Source organism: Haliotis rufescens, unplaced genomic scaffold (assembly GCF_023055435.1).
Source record: "Haliotis rufescens isolate VD_foot unplaced genomic scaffold, xgHalRufe1.0.p SCAF_68, whole genome shotgun sequence".
NCBI classification, from domain to species: Eukaryota; Metazoa; Mollusca; class Gastropoda; order Lepetellida; family Haliotidae; genus Haliotis; species Haliotis rufescens.
In genome coordinates, this window is record NW_025964359.1 from 589,851 (window position 1) to 609,082 (window position 19,232).

Sequence of the window (19,232 nt, forward strand, 5' to 3'; positions counted from 1 at the left end):
GTCAATGACTAAGTCTGTGTTTGGTGATATGGTTAATGTATGTCTTTCCTCTGGGAATATCTACATCAAGTTGTTGCCATGTATGTGAGGTGTTGGGGAGTCACTGGCTCCACAGTCAACACCACAGTTCAGTGTTACACCTGCAGTAACACTGGCGTTTGTAAAGAGTGGCCCATGTCAATATTGTACCGGGGTGTCAAGTGTGGGTGGGTCGCGTACATGATGGAGGCGCTGTCTCAGGAAGAGTTTACTGTGGGAATTCCTCTCATATGTGACGGTTTACTTGGTCCAGATTTGATTATTCACCATGTTCACTGTGATGTGACGGAAATGTTGCCAGCTGCTTGTTGATATTGTATGGGGGTGTCGTGGATGGGTGTATGCTGGAGGTTGATGTCTTGTATTAGTTTACTGTGGGGTTGGTTGGTTGGTTTGTTGTTAAACGCCACACTCAGCAATATTCCAGCTATATGACGGCGGTCTGTAAATAATCGAGTTTGGACCAGACAATCCAGTGATTAATATCATGAGCATCTATCCACACAATTGGGATTGATGACATGTATCAACCAAGTCAGCAAGTCTGACCACCCGATCCAGTTAGTCGCTTCTTACGACAAGTATAGTCGCCTTTTACGGCAAGCATGGGTTGCTGAAGACCTATTCTACCCCGTAATCTTCACAGGTCTTTACTGTGGGAATTCACACACCAAACACCACACCACACCACACCACACCACACCACACCACACCACACCACACCACACATCAAACACCATACACCACACCACACCACACCACACCACACCACACCACACCACACCACACCACACATCAAACACCATACACCACACCACACCACACCACACCACACCACACCACACCACACCACACCACACCACACACCACACATACTGAAACTGATCGTTGTACTTTCCTGACAGACTAACATCTAGTCTCTGAAACGAACATATTTTACTGAAAAAACAGTTGTTAACATATAGTTATAAAATATAATAAAAAGGAGCCGAGAGAATTTCTTCATTTTCTGATACTGCAGTAATCTAGACTTGGCAAACATTATAGACATTATAGCAAGGGGTGTATTGGATATTTTTGTATCAGGGTCTGTATGACAGACTACTTTCCTGACAATTACTCTATTGTCCTCACATGTCAAGTACATGTGTACTAATGCTGTAATGAGGGCATTGTTGACAAACCACACTGGTATTTACACGTGTGAGGTAAGACGAGCCTCCGACTACAATGTCACTCTACCTGGAGCCATCATGCTTTATCTAGGTTTACTTGATGCTGACTGACCCTGGGCTGTTTCTGCTGCTTTCTACTTAATACCTAGTGTTTTTTTGCCTCAAATAAAAATGGAAAAACCTTAGTTGTCCACAAATAGGTTTTTGTGTAAAGATGAATTGTATCTTGAGACATGCCAATGTTGTTGTTCATCCTGGATGTCCCTGCATGTTGACTTGCATGGTTTGATTAAAAGTAACAAAGCGATGTCCATAAATGCCAACTGTCCCAAAGTTTTTGTATTTGTTATGAATTTGCAACTATAATGTACTCAAATATGATTTTTTCCTTAATTCTTTGAATAATATGCTAATGTACAAAAGAAAAATCCCAAGTACTAAATTTTCATAGATAGAGTAAAGAGAGAGTCATTATTTAGCCTTTTATCGTCTGCTACAAACACAAGCGCATCTTGTTTATCGACTAATATGAAGTCAATTTGTAGTGTTGCATCTGTCCAATCGAGACACTCCACTCATATAATCGGAAGTTGCTGTAGTGGAAACGGAAACTAATCGATAAAATTCGGGCCAACCAGAAAATCAGAACACAATACTAATTGTAATTTAGGAAAGTTAGCAGCTACGTATGTCTTTCAATCGAAGATGTAGTTATAATCATTAGTAGTTGTGTAGAAGATGTGGAATTCTGAAAATTTGAAAGCTATGCTGGAGACTGGTATCTGATGTACTGATTTTCAAATGTTAAGTATAGCCTGATTGGTGTCCATGGGTTTATATAGAGGTACAAACATATTTGTGAGAAATAGGCTTTAGCTATCAATCAGAGCTCCAGATAATCTTTTGGTGTTGTGGGTATTTTACCCATGCATTTTAAAATCATTTGGTATCAGTAATTCTATCTGGGTATTCAAATTTCTGTTACCCACTAGTTTTTACACTTGTGGGTATTTAAGTTAAATATTTAAAAACACTATTCATCTAGTCTTGTGTTGTGTGGGTTCGAGAGCTTTATAGGACTCAAAACTACCACGATACTTCCACAAGAAAGTGTGATGGCAAATGATCATGATGTAACTGTCATCGTGGAGTTTGGCAAGGTTGACGGAATGCCCGTTTATAATTTCAAAATAAGTTGCTGATTTGCTAATCGAATATGCAGGGTTACTTCACAATATTTTGATGATACGCACAAGTTTTATTTTTGTAATGTTCGTTGCGTATTTGATAGGCTTGGATTTTATTTTACTGCATATTTCTGCATTTCTGATGCGTATTTCATGCAGATACGCAGCTTATCTGGAGCTCTGCTATCAATCCTTCTAAAGAGAGTGTTAAACTCCCGATCAGTGACTGAGTAGATATAGATAATGGGACCATAGTGTTTGACTATCGCAAACCAAGGTCGATAGGCCAGACAGGATTAATGATGTGATTAAATTGTCTCGTGGCAAGAAAAAATATTGACGTTTTTATTATTGCAATGTCTGTTTCTTTGCTGGAAGAGTTCACTTAATGAACATAACACACGCATTGATGGCTACAGATTCGGAGCAGACGGACAGACTTAATGACGTTAGTAATATTCTCTAAAGGCCTTCGTTAGATCGGAATTGATGATCAGTTTTGAGATTCCCTGTTGTGATATGGATGCTGAAACCCTACAAGTGGCATGATCTCATTCCAAATGTACAAATAGCTTGGGTATTGAAAGAGATGGTTTGCAACAAGATCAGTTGTTCCCTTCCGTAGGCAGACAGATTTTTATTTTGCTAGAACATGAATTTATATCTCATCAAATTTTCTCTTGTGAATACTAATTTATGGAAAATGTCTTTATTGCCCATGCTGTTGGCAATTTGGAAAGCCAATGCTGTTTGCTATGCATTTCAGTAACAGTATAACAATGTACTGGATAATTACAATGCATTTTGTCCAGTATGACACATATCGATCTTGCTGAATATATTTCCTTTTGTCATGGTGGTGGTGATAAAATTCTGGTAACAAAAATGTAGAATTTGCACAAGCTACTAAAAGAGACTACCAGAGCATCATTGACTTAATATGAACCTTTGTGAAATCAATAATGGAACAAAAAGATTGATTTATGTCTGAAATGATGAAACATCTTACTTGGAATGTGCAGAAGAGTAACTACATTTTCCTATATGTGACACATCACTCTATAAAGTTACCTCTCCGTGGGGTTAGAATAGGTCCCCAGCAGCTGATGGTACTTGACGCGTTTATGGATCAGATGATCAGACATGCTTGATTGTTTGTCATTTTGACCCAACTGGGGATTGTTGCTCATAATATCAATCACTGGTTTGTCTGGTTCAGACACATTTATTTAGAGGCCGCCATCATATACCTGGATTATTGCTGAATGTGATGTTCAACAATAAGAAGCATGTTTTACCTTGCAATATTCATCTTTTGTATATTCCTATGACGAAACTTGAATGCAACACTAGACCCCGTTTCACCTCACCTAACCTCGCCCCACCCCGCCTAGCCAAGCCCCACCCCGCATATGACTGGGGGGCGCAGATAGCCCAGTCGTCTAAAGTGCCATTACTCGCTATACTTAGTTGCATCCCCTGTGCATGTCTAAAATCTAGGAAAGTGGGTTCGAATCCCGGTTCGTCCAGATCATGTTTCTAGGTTTGTCAGCATCATACCAATGCTTTTGGGTTTCACCAAAGTCCAGAACCAGCATCACTTTGCTTTCCTCCCATTTTGGCTGACACACCATGACTTGAATACTATTCAAAGTGGCGTTAAAACCAACTCACACACTCAGATTTACATGTGACTGCTTGTAACCCAAAATATGTATTAAATCCACCTTGGACATGCTGTAGGTAGGAATAACACTGTAACTATACCCCATGTTGTTGTGTAGGGTGTACTTAAAGTCTTCCACCTGGCAGGTGTCACACAGACAATGGCCTCAACAGGAGGTCGTCAGATGATGGTCAGATATATTTGTGAACTTCCGTTAGCCTTTCAACATTTCTTTAGACCACTGGTCAGTCTGTATGCAGGGTATACCTATCAATGTCCCTCTAATCCAGCCACATGGAGAAGATTGACCCGTGTAAACTGGCACGGCAAGCATGTCCGAGATTTGTGTTGACATGAACTGAAATTGTATTCGCCATCCACTGTGACCCATAACAATTCATAGAACAAACTTCGTACTTGCGTTTGGACATGTGCGAAGAAAAATGTGTCAATTCGTTGTTAATCTACTAACCGAGCCAGGAGTCAGGTTTGTCGAGCTCAGACCTTCCAGTACCTGTAATAGTCGGACAGAGGTAACGAGTCTCACCTGTCAGATACCTGCTTGGGCATAATTTCCTAGGATAGACTCTACTGGTGGAGTTGGATTTCCGTGTAAGACGGTCGTCTTTATTGTCTCTCGTCACAATACACTATCACCAGTGTTGGTCGGGATAGATATATGTCTGGTGTGAATCACCATGTGATTCCAACGTGTATGTTACACTGACAGTTTTAGTGCTTGAAGGTCTAATTCCAGAACAGCTGCATCGTGATATGAAATTTAATCTGCTGGTGAGTCGAGCAGTGTCAAAGAGGATTTAACATTGTCAGCTTACACTTTGTGAATTTGAAGATTTTTCCAATTTCTGGTTCAAACACCAGTGATCTGTCTGGATATTGGTGTACTTTCGTTTAATGGTGACAATGTGTTGTTAATTAATCATGGGCTGCTGTGAAGTTCTCCTGAGTTTGTTCCGTTATCTGTGGATGACCGGAGACCACAAACATCCATGTGCACGGAAAATCTGCCCATCCAGATGCCAGTCAATTTGGTAAGCAATACACACAACACAGCATCTTACCCGTGTCCATCCCACCTCGTCAGAGATGATGTAGCATTCCATTGTTTTAAACTTTTAATGTTGGAAATAACATGCTGCTACATATGTGATTTTTTTTCTTTTCTTAAAATATAGAAATGCACCGAAAATGACATAGGAAAAATGAATTGAGATTCATAAACAACATTGTTATTCCCATCATAGCTCACTGTTCAAATCAGATAGTAAATAATAATTATGAATGAATTCACTGCAGCAGTATCCCGGCATGTTATTACCCAACATGGTTGTTTCCCGTCCCCGTGATGCCGGCATGTGCCACTGAGCCACCCTCTGCTTCTGCAGTCCAATCACTGAAGGTGGTCTATGTTTTCCTGTCAGATTAACTCTCCACAATCACACAGTCATTCACATATCTTGCCTTATTCACAGTGTGATGATGTGAAGGTGATGGAAAAAATGTGAAGAATTAAATATTGTATGGCCATTTTTGTATGTTTATCAAATTGAATGTATTTTTCTGGTAGTCAACAGGACCTGTACTGCAGACAAACCACTGGTCTCAAAAAAGGGTTAGAACTGAACTCAAAAGTTTTATAGCCTGGGTAAAGATAAAATACCCTTGTAATGGGGGGGCGGTGGGGTAGCCTAGTGGTTTAAGCGTTCGCTCGTCACGCCGAAGACACGGATTTGATTCCCGACATGGGTACAATGTGTGAAGCCCATTTCTGGTGTCCCCCGCCGTGATATTGCTGGAATATTGCTAAAAGCGGCGTAAAACCATACTCACTCACTAAAACATTGGGGAAATTGAGTACTAGCGTAGGCATTTGTGCCAGCCCCGGGCTAACGAGCTTGTGTTAATTTCTAACCCTGCTCACAGACATTTTATTGACAACTGTTCAGGGGTGGTGTCATAGCCACGTGGTTAAGGTGTTGGTTAGACATGCCGAGAAAGTGGGTTCAATTCCCCACATGGGCACTATGCGTGAAACCCATGCAAGTGATATGGCTGAAATATTGCGAAGTGACTCTGATTAATGTTCACTGGCATTTGTCCATGTTTGATAACCCTTGTTAAAATTATTTTGCAATTTAATCAGGCAATTATCTATCAGAAAAGAAAGAAACATTGTGATTTTTTGCACATTGAGAACATTTGTTTTGTGGGAAATTTGTGTTAAATTTCACCCCAATCTGTAATTATCTGTTGCAAGTAGTCTGCAGGTGGTTCTTGCGTGGTTGAGACCAGGGGTTGAGTCAGTGTAGACGGGACATGTCGTGGTAGCTTACATCACAGAGGCTTGTATCTTCCAACCAGAAAGGCTTGTAGGACAGCTGTGTCCAACATCGAGGCTCTTTGATCCTGTGTCACACATCCTAGTCATGCTGTCTGTACTCAACTGTTACGTCAGCTTTCTAAACATCAAAAGACCGTCTTTGTGGTCTAGTGTAAGTGTGTCTGCCCGAGAGTGGAAGGTCCTGGGTTCGATCCCCGGACGCGTCATACCAAAAGATGGTACTTGTTGTTACCCTGCCTGGCACTCGACATTAAAGGGCTAAAAACAAGGACTGGTCAGCTAAGAATCAGTATACTGTGCCTGGGCAGGGTATCTATGTTAAACTGCGGCTTGGTATCTCAGTGGGCTAGCTCTATTAAACCGGCAGTAGTCCAGACTAGTAAAAGCACACACACACACACACACACACACACACACACACACACACACACACACACACACACACACACACACACACACACACACACACACACACACACACACATGCACGTCGCTATGTAAGTGCAATAATCTTGTCTCGACTTTAAACCCCATTTCACCTCACCTCACCTCTGATCATCACACGTCTTGCCTCAGGACTGAAAGTATTTTCATTACTCTTTAACATGGATTTTGTGTGTGAAATCATTCAACCTTCTCAACACTTATATTCCTATAAGTGGTTGAAGTGTTGGCTCGATGTTGAAGCCTAGGGTTGGATTCCCCACTAGAATAAAATGTGTGAGGTGCAGTTCTAAAAGTCATTTAAAACAAAACCCACTGGTGCCGACATGTCATCTGGGGCCTAGGAGGCCCAATTGGCTAAAGCACTGCAATTATGCAGAGTTATATCCCTTAGGCATCCTGATCTTTATTAGCACTAACCCCTGCTAAAGTGGCTTCACGTCGGGGCTTCCCTCATACATCAAAACGACACTCTGTGGTAGGACTTAAATACTGTTCAAAGGAGCCAGAAAACCCACCTCACTCACTCGATCACTCATATGTCAGGGGAAACTTTTTCATTTTTTTTAGCTTCATTTATAATGGACATACTTTAAGCCAACCTTCTCTAAGATTTTCCTGCAAGCGAAACAGACACCATTATCTTCAATCAAATTGGAAGGCTGCTTGAGATGCAAAAAATAAAACTTTCGGAATTACTCCTTTTTCATTTTGTTTCTTTCTTTTGATTAATTGTCAATACAGTGGATACCATCTGATTGGAATCATTATAAAAAAAAGTCCTTAAATGAATGATGTTGAACTGTGACAAGGAGCAGGGACGTCAAAATGGCCACTGCCTGGTGAAGCTCTGATGTGGCTGAAGTCATGGATTGCTACTACTACTACCCCGAGGACAGAGTTGCATCCCTTAGTTGTGCCAGGATTCTTTGATCATTGGATGGAATACTCAATTCGCTCTTGAGATGATCCTCAGTTTATCAGCAACATATGTTCAACATATGTTCTTGTTGGTTGGCATGACTGATAAGACTGAACATCTTTTCAAATCAACACGAAACCCAACCTAAGCGTGCTCTACAGCACAATCCTAGCACTATGTCTATGACCGCCTCCGGGGTCTAGTGGTAGAGCGTCTGCCCGGAGAGCGAAAGGTCCGGGGTTTGATCCCCGACTGCGTCATACCAAAAGACGTTAAAAGATGGTACTTGTTGTTACCCTGTCTGGCGCTCGGCATTAAGGGACTAAAACAAGGACTGGTCACCTCGGAGTCAGTATACTGTGTCTGAGTGGGGTATTCATGTTAAACTGCGGCATGGTATCTCAGTGAGCTAGCACTATAAATCAGCATCAGTCCGGACTAGTACAAGCAGCCACACAAACACACACACGTACATGCACGTCGCTATATAAGTGCAATAATCTTGGACGCGACGTTAAACCCCATTTCACCGCACTATGTATATTGTAACTCCTATTCCTTAACATAGACTTACAAGAGTTGTTACACGAACATCGATTTGTGGAACAGGGCAAGTATATTCCAAAGGAACACATCTTTATTCATGTGATGTAGTCGCACATCCTCACAGGCTCACACATGCACAGCAAAGGAGTCCTCTCCTTTGTAGTGTAGCATCCCCAGTACTATCACTGTCCCTGAGGTCATCTCGCCTTGACCATACAAGACCACAGGACCAAACCACTGCCTGGTCCCCAGGTGGCGTCGCCCGGAACTGTGTAAGGGATAGGGCTGATCCAGGTGTTGAGTCGGTGTTTTGTCATGGTCTGGCTTTGATCGAACTGTGGCAGGTGTGCTGGTTCTGCTGTTGGGGGAATTATCCGCCTCATGTTAGACCAGCGCAGGGATTATATATGTCTGTGGTGTCAAGAAACAAATTTGTGTTGCTAATGGCCAGACAGTTGACTGGCCGGAGCGATATTTCAGCTTTGTCTGTATGTCATGATGCATATATAGGAGGATGGTTTGTGTGTTGAATCATTTCTGATATATGGTGGCACGTGGTCCTGTGCACAGCGCACAAATCACTGATCAGGTGAAGTTAAGCAACGTTGGTCTCGGAGAGTAGATGGATGGATGACCACGTTCAGCAGCTTGGCTCCTGAGAGTTTCTAGGGCTTCGGTCCTGCCCCACACTGAAGCACATGTACCACATGTGGTGTCTCCTTTAGGCAAGTGACCTTGTTCGAAATGAGCCTCTGTTCACCCAGCAGTAAGTGGGTACCCGGTAGGATGAGATGGTAATGGTGGCTGTTTACCTTCTAGCGCCTCACAGGCAGCTTGGGATGTATACTCCCCAGGGAGCTGAGAATGAAAATCGAGTGCTCACTGATCCATTCTGGCCACGTTCCACAAAGCGATCATAGCCCTACGACAGTCGTAAGCCAATGTTAAAGTATGGGAGTTACGATCGTCTTAGCGCTACGATCGCTTTGTGGAACGGGGCCCAGGGTAATAATAGTGTAGCACTATGGGCATCCACTTGGTGAATGGAATCTGGCGCATTATAAATGTACTTATTATTTTTATGAAAATTGAAGGCACTGTCAGGTTTATTTATTAGAAATATGGGTGTTGCAGTAGTGTATTTGTTAAAACATTTGCTTGTCATATGCAAAACTTAAGTCCGAATTTCCACTTAGGAACATTGTGAAGCCTAATCCTTTTGTTCTATACTGTGATAATCGTTGAAACAATACTCACTCAGCTCTCTCGTAAGAAGAACACGGCAAAGATATGAATCGTGGCGTCTGTTTGAATTCTCAGTAGGACATATCAGTTAATATTTAATTCTTTTACCAAATAATTAGATTTTGTGAATAGTATAAATGTTTTTTTAAAAATTATGGAAAGTGTTTTTTCAGTACACAAGCATTTTGCATCTTTTGACACAAACTCTATGGAACAATAGCAGGGAATGTTGTGTTAACCTCATGTGCCCATGCTACAACCTATTTTCTAACAAAAAACAATGACCACGAAGGAAAATTAATCTCACCGTTCCTCAAGCAGTAGGTGAAACTTGAAAATGTATTTGTGGCATTTGGCATTAGGTTTCCGCAAGACCTTCATTTTGTTCAAGGAGAAAAGGACACAACTGAACTATTTTGTAATATGATACAGCCGAGTGAAGCTGCTCAAAACACATCATCACTTTCCCCTGCCCAGCTGTAATTCAATTGTTATGTTTGCCGCAGGTTATGTTTGCTGAAGGAAGATGGGATATGCTTGGAGTATTTAACATTATATGTTAATCACTTTTTCATGTATTGTGGAGGTGACTTTGGTTGGTGAGTTTCAGCATTGCTGTCTAGAACCTGCCATGAACAAGGAAACTGCTGTGGTGACATATGTTTCATGTGGGCCCTGTGGTTCTCCCTGTCACTCTCTATTACCATGGTATTCAGAAACAGACACTCGGATGTCATGTTGTATGCAGCTTTCCTTTCAATCGCAAAAAAAGTCATAATGCATGTCAAGTGTATTCTAATTAGATACGGGCGGCCCAGTCGTCTCAGGCACTGCGATTCGCTGTGCAGAGTTGCGTCCCTTGGGCACGCCAGAAACCTATGATTGTGGGTTCAAATCCCGGTTCGCCTTGATTATGTTTCTAGGTTTGTCAGCACCATACCCGTGCTTGTGGGTTTCACCGAAGTGGTAAACGTCTGAGACCTGCATCACTTTCCTCCCACATTAAGCTGACATGCCGTGATATAACTGGATTACTGTTAAAAGTGGCGTTAAACCCAACTCACTCACTCGCTCTAATGACATACTGCGTCCTTAGTATGTGAATACCTAATTGTTCCATGGTTTGTGATACCTCGTCTTGTATGTGAATATCATGGTGTTCACATTCATACATTTAGTCATTGTCTAGTAACTATGCACCCAATAACAAACGGTGGATCCAGAAATGTGTCTTCAGCAACCCGTGCTTGTCGTAAGAGGCGACTAACGGGGTAGGGTGGTCAGACTCGCTGACTTGGTTGATGCACGTTATCGTAGCTCAGTTGCATAGATCGATGCTCATGATGTCAATCACTGGTATAGGCTGCTGTCATAAAGCTGTTCTATCGGCTAATCGCGTAATGATCCGGATCACGTGAAATAGCAGTGCTTAAAGCTGTTATATTGCGGAGTGCAGGGCTAGACAACAAACCAACATGCAACATGTGAATCCCATTGTTGGGTCTCAATCCGTCAATATGTGGATTTTGGAGAAATGCTGACACAATATTTTGTGGGTGTATATGTTCAGTAGGTGATATGAACATTTTTATGTTTGAGACAGCTGTGTATAAAGGTTCATTGTCGGCCCCTCTGTATTCAGAATGTCACTGTTTTAGTTTAATGATATGCTGTGAATATGACAGTTTTATGAGTGTGGTGCTGTGTGTGGAATTGAGGACAGCGCAGCTGTTCATAGACTTGCACAAGTCTCTAAGGCAATAATTGTTAGTTTAAATAATTTCTAGATTTATGTAAATAATAAAAACAAGTTGTCCTATAAGAGACTGAAGTCCTTAATCCACATATCTAGACTTGCCTATTAGACGGATAGAATTACTACACATCCATGGACATTTCTTTCAGTACAGCCTTGGAGCAAGGCTACTGTCCACATATCTAGACTTGCCTAATGGAAGGATAGAATTACTCGACATCCATGGACATTTTTTTGAGCAAGGCTAAGCTGTTCATGACCAGATTACAGAGTCACAGCTTCTCATAGCTTCGTCCAAGGAAGGCAATATTTCACACAGATGCAGGGAGGCAAGATTTAGTGAATATCAAGGCCTTGTCAATTAAACCAGGCTGAGACTTGGTCATTTGTCCTTGTTTTTTATCTTCCTCTCAACTTGTGACATACGGATTTTGTAGAAAAACAAGTCAGTTTGTGTCGTAAGCTTGATATGAGTCAGTGGAATAATATGTCTCTTTGTCTACGCTGACTGAGGTTATCAGAGATAATAGTTAAGAAAGAAATGTTTTCATGCAAAATATCAACGTTTGATTTTGACTAAAAACTTTTTTGAAAATATTAGATGAATATGTTTTGAAAATACAATATGTGATTTGATATTTGTTCTACAATGAGAATTTCGAATTTGTCTTTTAAAGTGACATGTGTTAAGGACTAAAACATTGATGATACTCCAGACATGAATCCCTAATGGGTGTTTAGAGTGGTCCTTGTACGTCTCTGGTATTATCAGTGACAAGGATTAATGTCGTATTGACATATTTGTGAAAGTAAGTGGTGAGGAAAGTACCATCTTGTTTCTTGATGACGTTCCAGTGTTAAACTTAATCCCTTCCCCTCCCCCACTTCTGTTTCCTCCTGTCTCCTCTGTCCCCAATGATATAAATCTCGTACTGTCTACCTTAGAGAAGAAATAATGTTTATCTTCCTTAGATAAGGAAAGCTTATAATGGATGACATAGTCCTGACAGAGTTATCTACCTTGATACCTCCAGGGATGGATTTGGGAATGTAATGGTCTACTTCTGTCGTAATAGGGGAACCTGATGTTATTACCTATCTACAAATCATACAAATACCTGTGTTGGGTTCACTGGGTAATCGCTTCAAGGATTGAGTAATGACAGGATTATCTCCCTTATAACTTGTGGAGCCAAAATAGGTTGTAGGGAATTTTAATTATTTCTCTTATCTGGCAACTGAAGAAATATGTCATCGAGGAGACCCTTGTATACCATTTATGCTTTTCCCCTCTGATAAGGCTGTGTGTGAAAACAACTATAGTTGTAAGTCGCTAGACAAAGCATTCAGCTTAATGGTATAATGAAAACGTCAGAAATAAAGTCGGGAGACTATTCCTGATTGATTTTTTAAAGTCATGATGGAAGACACTGTTATCAGTCAGTTTAATAAATCATCTGATCACTACTGCATCATTAAGATGCTTCTTGTTAGAGAAAGATGTTCTAATATGATAAAGTACAGTGCTATAGCTTTGTGATGAATCTTTCAGAGAAATTTGAGCCTCACTGGATAAACCTTTTTCTAGAATTAAATTTTTTCATTAAAATCATTATTCTTGTTATTGTTCTGGCAAAAGACGGATAAGAAAAATAATAGATTGTAACCATCATTGATTTCTTGATGAAGTAACTCCTTGCGGTATATTGTCCTTGGTGTATTTTATGCAGAGGATGAAGCTATCGACATGTCCTTCTTTCCCTCAGTAATCATACTTTTTTCCAAGGATCTAACTCAATACCGTTTTAATATTTCTTCACAACATATTTCACACATGTCAACCTGGCGGAGATTTGGTGCCTTCAGCTGATTGCTGCTAAATTACGTGTTTTTGTATTTGTCATTTCCATGGAAACAAGTAGACACGAGAAGCAATTGAAATTGAATTTGTTTTTCAAACATATCTCAAACCTGATCAATAGTTTTTCACCAAACTTGACACGGAACCAGGAAGATATATCATCTCCTGATTGCTCTTGTTAATTTTACTACAACACTTTTTGAAGATTCTTCTGATAGGTTTTCTTTTTTTATTGAACAAACAAATTGAACCCAATGTTTTAAGACAGCCATATGAAAGTATAGTTTTTTAGTTTTTTAGACAGTTTCAACTCTGTGTTTGAAAATGAAGAGGAGAGGAGAGGAAATGTAATTACTGCTTGTTTTGGGGATAATTGGAGGTTTTTGCCTCAAGGAACCACAGAAAGCTCTCAGAAAGATAGAACTCGACAAGCAAGCATACACAGGTATTGATTGCTTGCTGAGGGAAATTGATAATATTTCAACAACAAAAAAACAAACCCACTGACATTTCCAAAATAGAAAAATACTTGAGTCCAAAGTTGGAAGAAATGGGTATTCCTGTGAGGAATATTGACGCTTATCTCATCAGGTGTCGGTGGAGGGTTTGGGTAATTACGCAAGCTGATGTGGACTGTAATCTGCTCTTATACACATATTGAATAAAACTAATGTTTGTTGAAAAGGTTGTTCCATGCTATACGAGATTTAACAGTGTGGAATAAATCAGGTTTCAGATCAGTAATATTACATGCACCAGCATAAACTTCGTATTGTGAAAAGCCAGAATCTGTTTGAGAGCTATTACAGGATTTCATGACTGAAATCTGAGGACGTTGCTTGGGGCGGTCTATTTCGGTATAGCAAGTCAATATTGAAACTTGTGCTCAGTGTTATGCAGCCACTGGCTGGTGGACTTTAGAAAGTTATGTATTCTTAGAAGTACAGAAAGTTACATGGTCTTTTTGATATCTGTATAGAAAATTGATTGAGATCTCCTCAATATGCTTTAGTAATTAAGGTTGTGTAAGCTTAAGTGTATTAGGGTGGCGCCATCTTGTTATTTACAAACATTTTCTATTTTGATTTCCACATCAGAAGGACCATTGAAATGTTTGGGTGTCTATTCAAAATAGGATAATATACATTCCTCTTTTGACAAAAATGATAATATTCTATGGAAATGATAATTGATTCAAAGATATTGCTGTCAACCTTGTCTGTCATTCAGACCCTGAAACAAATATATCCAATATGGCCCATGCAAGTCTATAATGTTTGGCAAGTCTAGATTACTGCAGTATCAGGTCTCTGGGCTCCTTTTCATTCTATTTAATATCTATAATTTAACAACTGTTTTTTCTGTAAAATATGTTTATTTCAGAGACTAGATGTTAGTCTACAAGGGACCCTAAAACTCAGTTTGATATATTTTGGGTTTATTATTCACATGAACAATAGGGCAGCTCGTCACGCTGGAGATCTTGGTTCGATTCCCCACATGGTACAATGTGTGAAGCCCCTCACTGTGGTATTGCTGGAATATTGCTAAAACCTCACTCACTCACTCACTCACTCACTCACTAATATACATGAATAAATATAAGGTGTTAGATCTGGCTTTGTTTTAGTCGACTAGTCAGTGAATCTGAATCCAAATGGCAGTTAGGGGTTCACAACTGAAATGCTTCATCAACGACCTGGTCATGTGACTCGGTGTTGAATAAGAAACAGCATTAGCCGCTTGTCTAAAGCTCAGTAAAAGTTTTCTTGGTTTTGTTAGCTACTTTCATATAATATCACTAAAATCTACTGTTTGTTGTTTAGCAGCAACATTCCAGCTATATGGTGATGGTCTGTAAATAATCGAGTCTGGACCAGACAATCCAGTGATTGACAACATGAGCATCAGTCCACGTAATTGGGATGGATGACATGCATCAACCAAGTCAGCGAGCCTGACCACCTAATCCCGTTAGTCGCCTCTTACACCAAGCATAGTCACCTTTTACAGCAAACATGGGTTGCTGAAGACCTATTCTACCCCGGATCTTCATGGGTCTAAAATCTACTGGAAATGGTGTCAAATGACATATCCAATTTTTTTAGCACTGACTGTAAGGAAAAGAATAAAAGAAGTATAGCTCAGTATAGCAGTAGATGTATGCCAGCTGTGTACATCCCGAATCAGTTTGACTCCCAGGGTATCGGCTGTCCTGAAGGAGATTCCATCATTACAGGGTAAACCAGACGGTTTACCTATGGAAATGCTTACATTCAAGCCCTGTAACCTACACTGGAGACATGTGTACAGACACAGCTTATGCCATTACCCCTCTGGATAGACATGGATACTTGTATGGACAATAGTAGGGATGAATTCTTGCTGTGTGTTGACATCTCTTAGCGATCGGGCTTGATGTCAGTGAGCTGCTTACTCAGGATTAAATGTTGTTCTCCAGTAGAGGTGAGCTGACATTTATCTTGTCCAACTGTGGTTGAAGTGTGTTGGAGTTGTCTCCCTTAGACCACCAAAGATAAGCTACCAGCTTGCAAGATGATAAGTAAGCAGTGCCTTGCATTCTTGTCAATATGATGATTGGATGAATTTCAGTATTTCAAGAAGCTTCAGTCAGTTTGTAGGCAAATGTAATGACTTGTTGAATGTGTGAATAAAATTATTTCAGGATCTTATAGATTTGTGCGTCACTGAACAATGGAATTAAATGTTTTGTATTTATATGTGAAAGTAATATATGAATGGGGAAAAACAAATGTGCACTTACTTGGTTTTATGGTATTTGTAACTTTCAGATTTGAAATTGTCTTTGTGCTGAGCTTGGGATTGATAACAGTCTGTAGGTAAAGGGAAACAACTCTGTAATGCAGTTTCTTTCTAAACCTAAATCTTAGATTGTCCTGTCAGTTGAGCTCGAATTGAGAATTCTACAATCATATATTCAGCATATCCTTGAGAAAACTTATTTATTGAATGAATTGATTAATAAATCAGGTGCACATTTATATAGACTTTACCTTAATCATGTTTTATTTTTTAAACAATAATCGTTATTATTTCTCTGCACTCTGCACTCAGCAATGTTCTAGCCTTTTGTTAGTGGCCTGTAATTAATCAAATCTGAACCAGACAATCCAGTGATTGATATTGTGAACAACGATCCACACTGCCAGGGTAAGATCACACACCATCAACCAAGTCACTGTTTGTTTGTTTGTTTGTTTGTTTGTTGTTTAATACCGCACTCAGCAATATTCCAGCTATGTGATGGCGGTCTGTAAATAATCGAGTCCTGACCAGACAATCCAGTGATTGACATCATGAGCATCAATCCACTCAATTGGGATACGATGACATGCTTCAACCAAGTCAGCGAGCCTGCCCACCCGATCCCGTTAGTCGCCTCTTACGACTAGCATGGTCACCTTTAGTTTTAGCGCAAGCATTGGTTACTGAAGACCTATTCTACCCCGGATCTTCATAATTCACCAAGTCACTGAACCTGACCAATCAATCCATTTGGTCGCCTTTTGGGTTGCTGGGGGAACAGAGAACCCCCCGTTTATTTCATTCAGTACATAGGTTACAAAATATAAATTAACTAATGGTGTTATTTCTCTTTTCCAAATATTAATTTTATAAGAATCATATTTTTTAGGATGAAAATACTTTGTCATTAAAATCATTCTTCCTGTTTAAGGAGATACTTTATACAGAAAAAAGTATCAAACAAGCACCGAAGAATAAAAATGACTTTCAAATCCAATTTGTCTGACCTCTACAAATTTTTTTTATATATAATGCCAATTAGAGACTTTCAGTTTTCAAAAGGAAAAGAAAACAGGCAAAGTAGCTTCTTCCAAGGTTAGGAGAAGGACACAGTTATAAGAAGTGTCAAGACAAGGAAGTACAGGTGTCCATGCACCTAGTTTATGGCATACACTGATACAGGACATGGAAAGCAACTTGACATAGTCGGGGGGGCCATTATGGGATTGACCCATCTTTCTATCTTTAGGTCTGATTGTTGCTGTTCGCTGACATGCATGCAGACCCCATGTATTTACTGTGATAGCAATAGGAGGTGGTCAAGCCAATGGGGGTTGTCACTTTGTGCTGTGTTGTTGTCTCCTCAAACACCCTTCTCTCATCATGCTTATTAGCACTATTCAAAAATAAGGGGGTCCCTGGGTATTTTTGGTCTTCTGATATTGGAACCATGGGACCTCTAAATCTTAAAGTTTTAACTTTAAGGGCATGACAAGGGCTTTGTTTCAAGCACTGCTAAGCATGTTATTACAGATTTTTCAATTTAAGGTCCTACACTTGGTAACAGTGTTGATTTGAGCACATAAAAAATTTAATAAAATATTGGAGTACATTTCCAAAACTATTTTTTCATGATATCTTGTGTGAAAGAGTGGAAAAAAAATTCTTTCAAATAAGGTACCACACTTGATGACAGTATTGATTTGAATCAAATTATACTTTTTTCATTTTGAATTAATAAAGTTCCTGTGTCAAGTTAACCAGGTATGATAATTAAGCAGTCAGCTGTTGACCTCCCACCCTGCTCCAACTGATAACAACAGAACTGAAAGATAAAAACACAGCGCACATGAACAAGTTCACGATCTGAGTCACAATCAGTAGGTGTCACTGACGGATACATCATATTGCAGGAGGACACAAGTTTTGTGCGTTCGGTAGCTGTAACCCATAAAACAATCAGCTGGGACCAGCACTTTGTGGAGACCTAGACAAAGACTCCTAGGGTGGTCGGGCTCCTGTTGGTACAACTTCTTTGTCTCTGTGGACTGGGACCCTTATCATTGACAAGAAAGGATACTGATAGAAAAACAACCATGGCAGATTTATTCTGGAGTCCTGGCCTACTAGGGAAAAGGTAGGACGGAAATATTAAAGTTTGAGAGGGAATGATCCCATAATTAGTGGTTCTGGCAGCGAGATTGATGTGTTGCCATGGTTACCTGCTTTCAATAAAAAGCCTGTCAAGGTACAAACATTGAAGAGATTAATTGATTGGTAATTTCGACCTTGAGTAATTTTGAAATCAGTTCAAATGTATCAGTTTATGGTGTTGGTCGGTGCCTGTCAATAGTGTGATAAACACGTTTCATGTGGAAAATGGCTGGTATTACACATTTATACAGTATGGAACAGATGACTCATGATTTCATCAGTGTTATACTCTGTCAGATTTAAACAGAAATGACACAGCAAGATTCTTTGTGTGTTTGAAACCTGGGCCTACTGTTGTTTTTGTTTTTTAACCAAAACGTCTCATAATGTATTGTAGACTTACAACATAATTAAATAGATGAAATATAAATGAATAATTTTCAGTTCTTCATACATGCAATTGCTTGTCAGTGTTTAACAAGTCATCATAAAACTGGTTGCGAAATCAAGGACCACTTGTACAGGGCTGGAACATGATGGTTAAATAGCCCTGTCAATAATAACCTTCATGTTTAACCTATGTAAGGGATGCCTAGATTCAAATACTAGGGGAGAAAGCCTCCAGGATTTCAGGACCCCCATTCATTTCCAACACTGTTTACATCGTTTGCAGATGGATCAGTCTCATGTATGTTACATCGGCTCTTGTTTTCATCAGTACAGAGTAAACGTGTACAGTGTCTTCGGTCTGTACTCTGTTACTGACCCAGCTGATAAGTTAATCCCAGTGTTCAGTGTAACATGCGGTGTGTGAGCCACTTCCACAGGGGTAAGCAGTACGTATCAGGACCATAAATTTCATCTGTCACCTCTGTAAGAATGAATGAGTTTGTGATTTGTACAGTGTTACAGCTGGAAGAAATCTTCTGTGCCCCTTTTGAAAAGGATATCACATTTAAATTTCGTTTTCTTAGGAAAGGTTTAAGAACAAAAGCATTCTACAGCTTGTGTTTGACTTTCATGACAAAGGACCTTTTTTACCCCTTTTCCTGTCCAACTATATTACACGTTTAAGAAGTGTGTTTTTT

At 39.9% G+C, this 19,232-nt stretch overlaps 1 protein-coding gene across 8 annotated transcripts in view; it reads left to right on the top strand.

Annotated features, from left to right (window-relative positions):
- Positions 1 to 19,232, top strand: part of LOC124146118 (IQ motif and SEC7 domain-containing protein 1-like) — a 189,897-nt gene that overhangs the window by 52,890 nt on the left and 117,775 nt on the right. Inside the window, exon 1 of one of the 8 annotated variants that reach the window (XM_046516222.2) lies at positions 4,995 to 5,119. The exons of 6 other annotated variants lie outside the window; for them this stretch is intronic. In XM_046516222.2, coding sequence (XP_046372178.1) covers positions 5,010 to 5,119 — 110 coding nt within the window. In that variant the 5' untranslated portion in view covers positions 4,995 to 5,009. Of the gene's footprint in view, positions 1 to 4,994; positions 5,120 to 17,894; positions 18,128 to 19,232 lie in introns of those variants that run through there. One more of the 8 variants, XM_046516230.2, reaches the window with a different exon arrangement.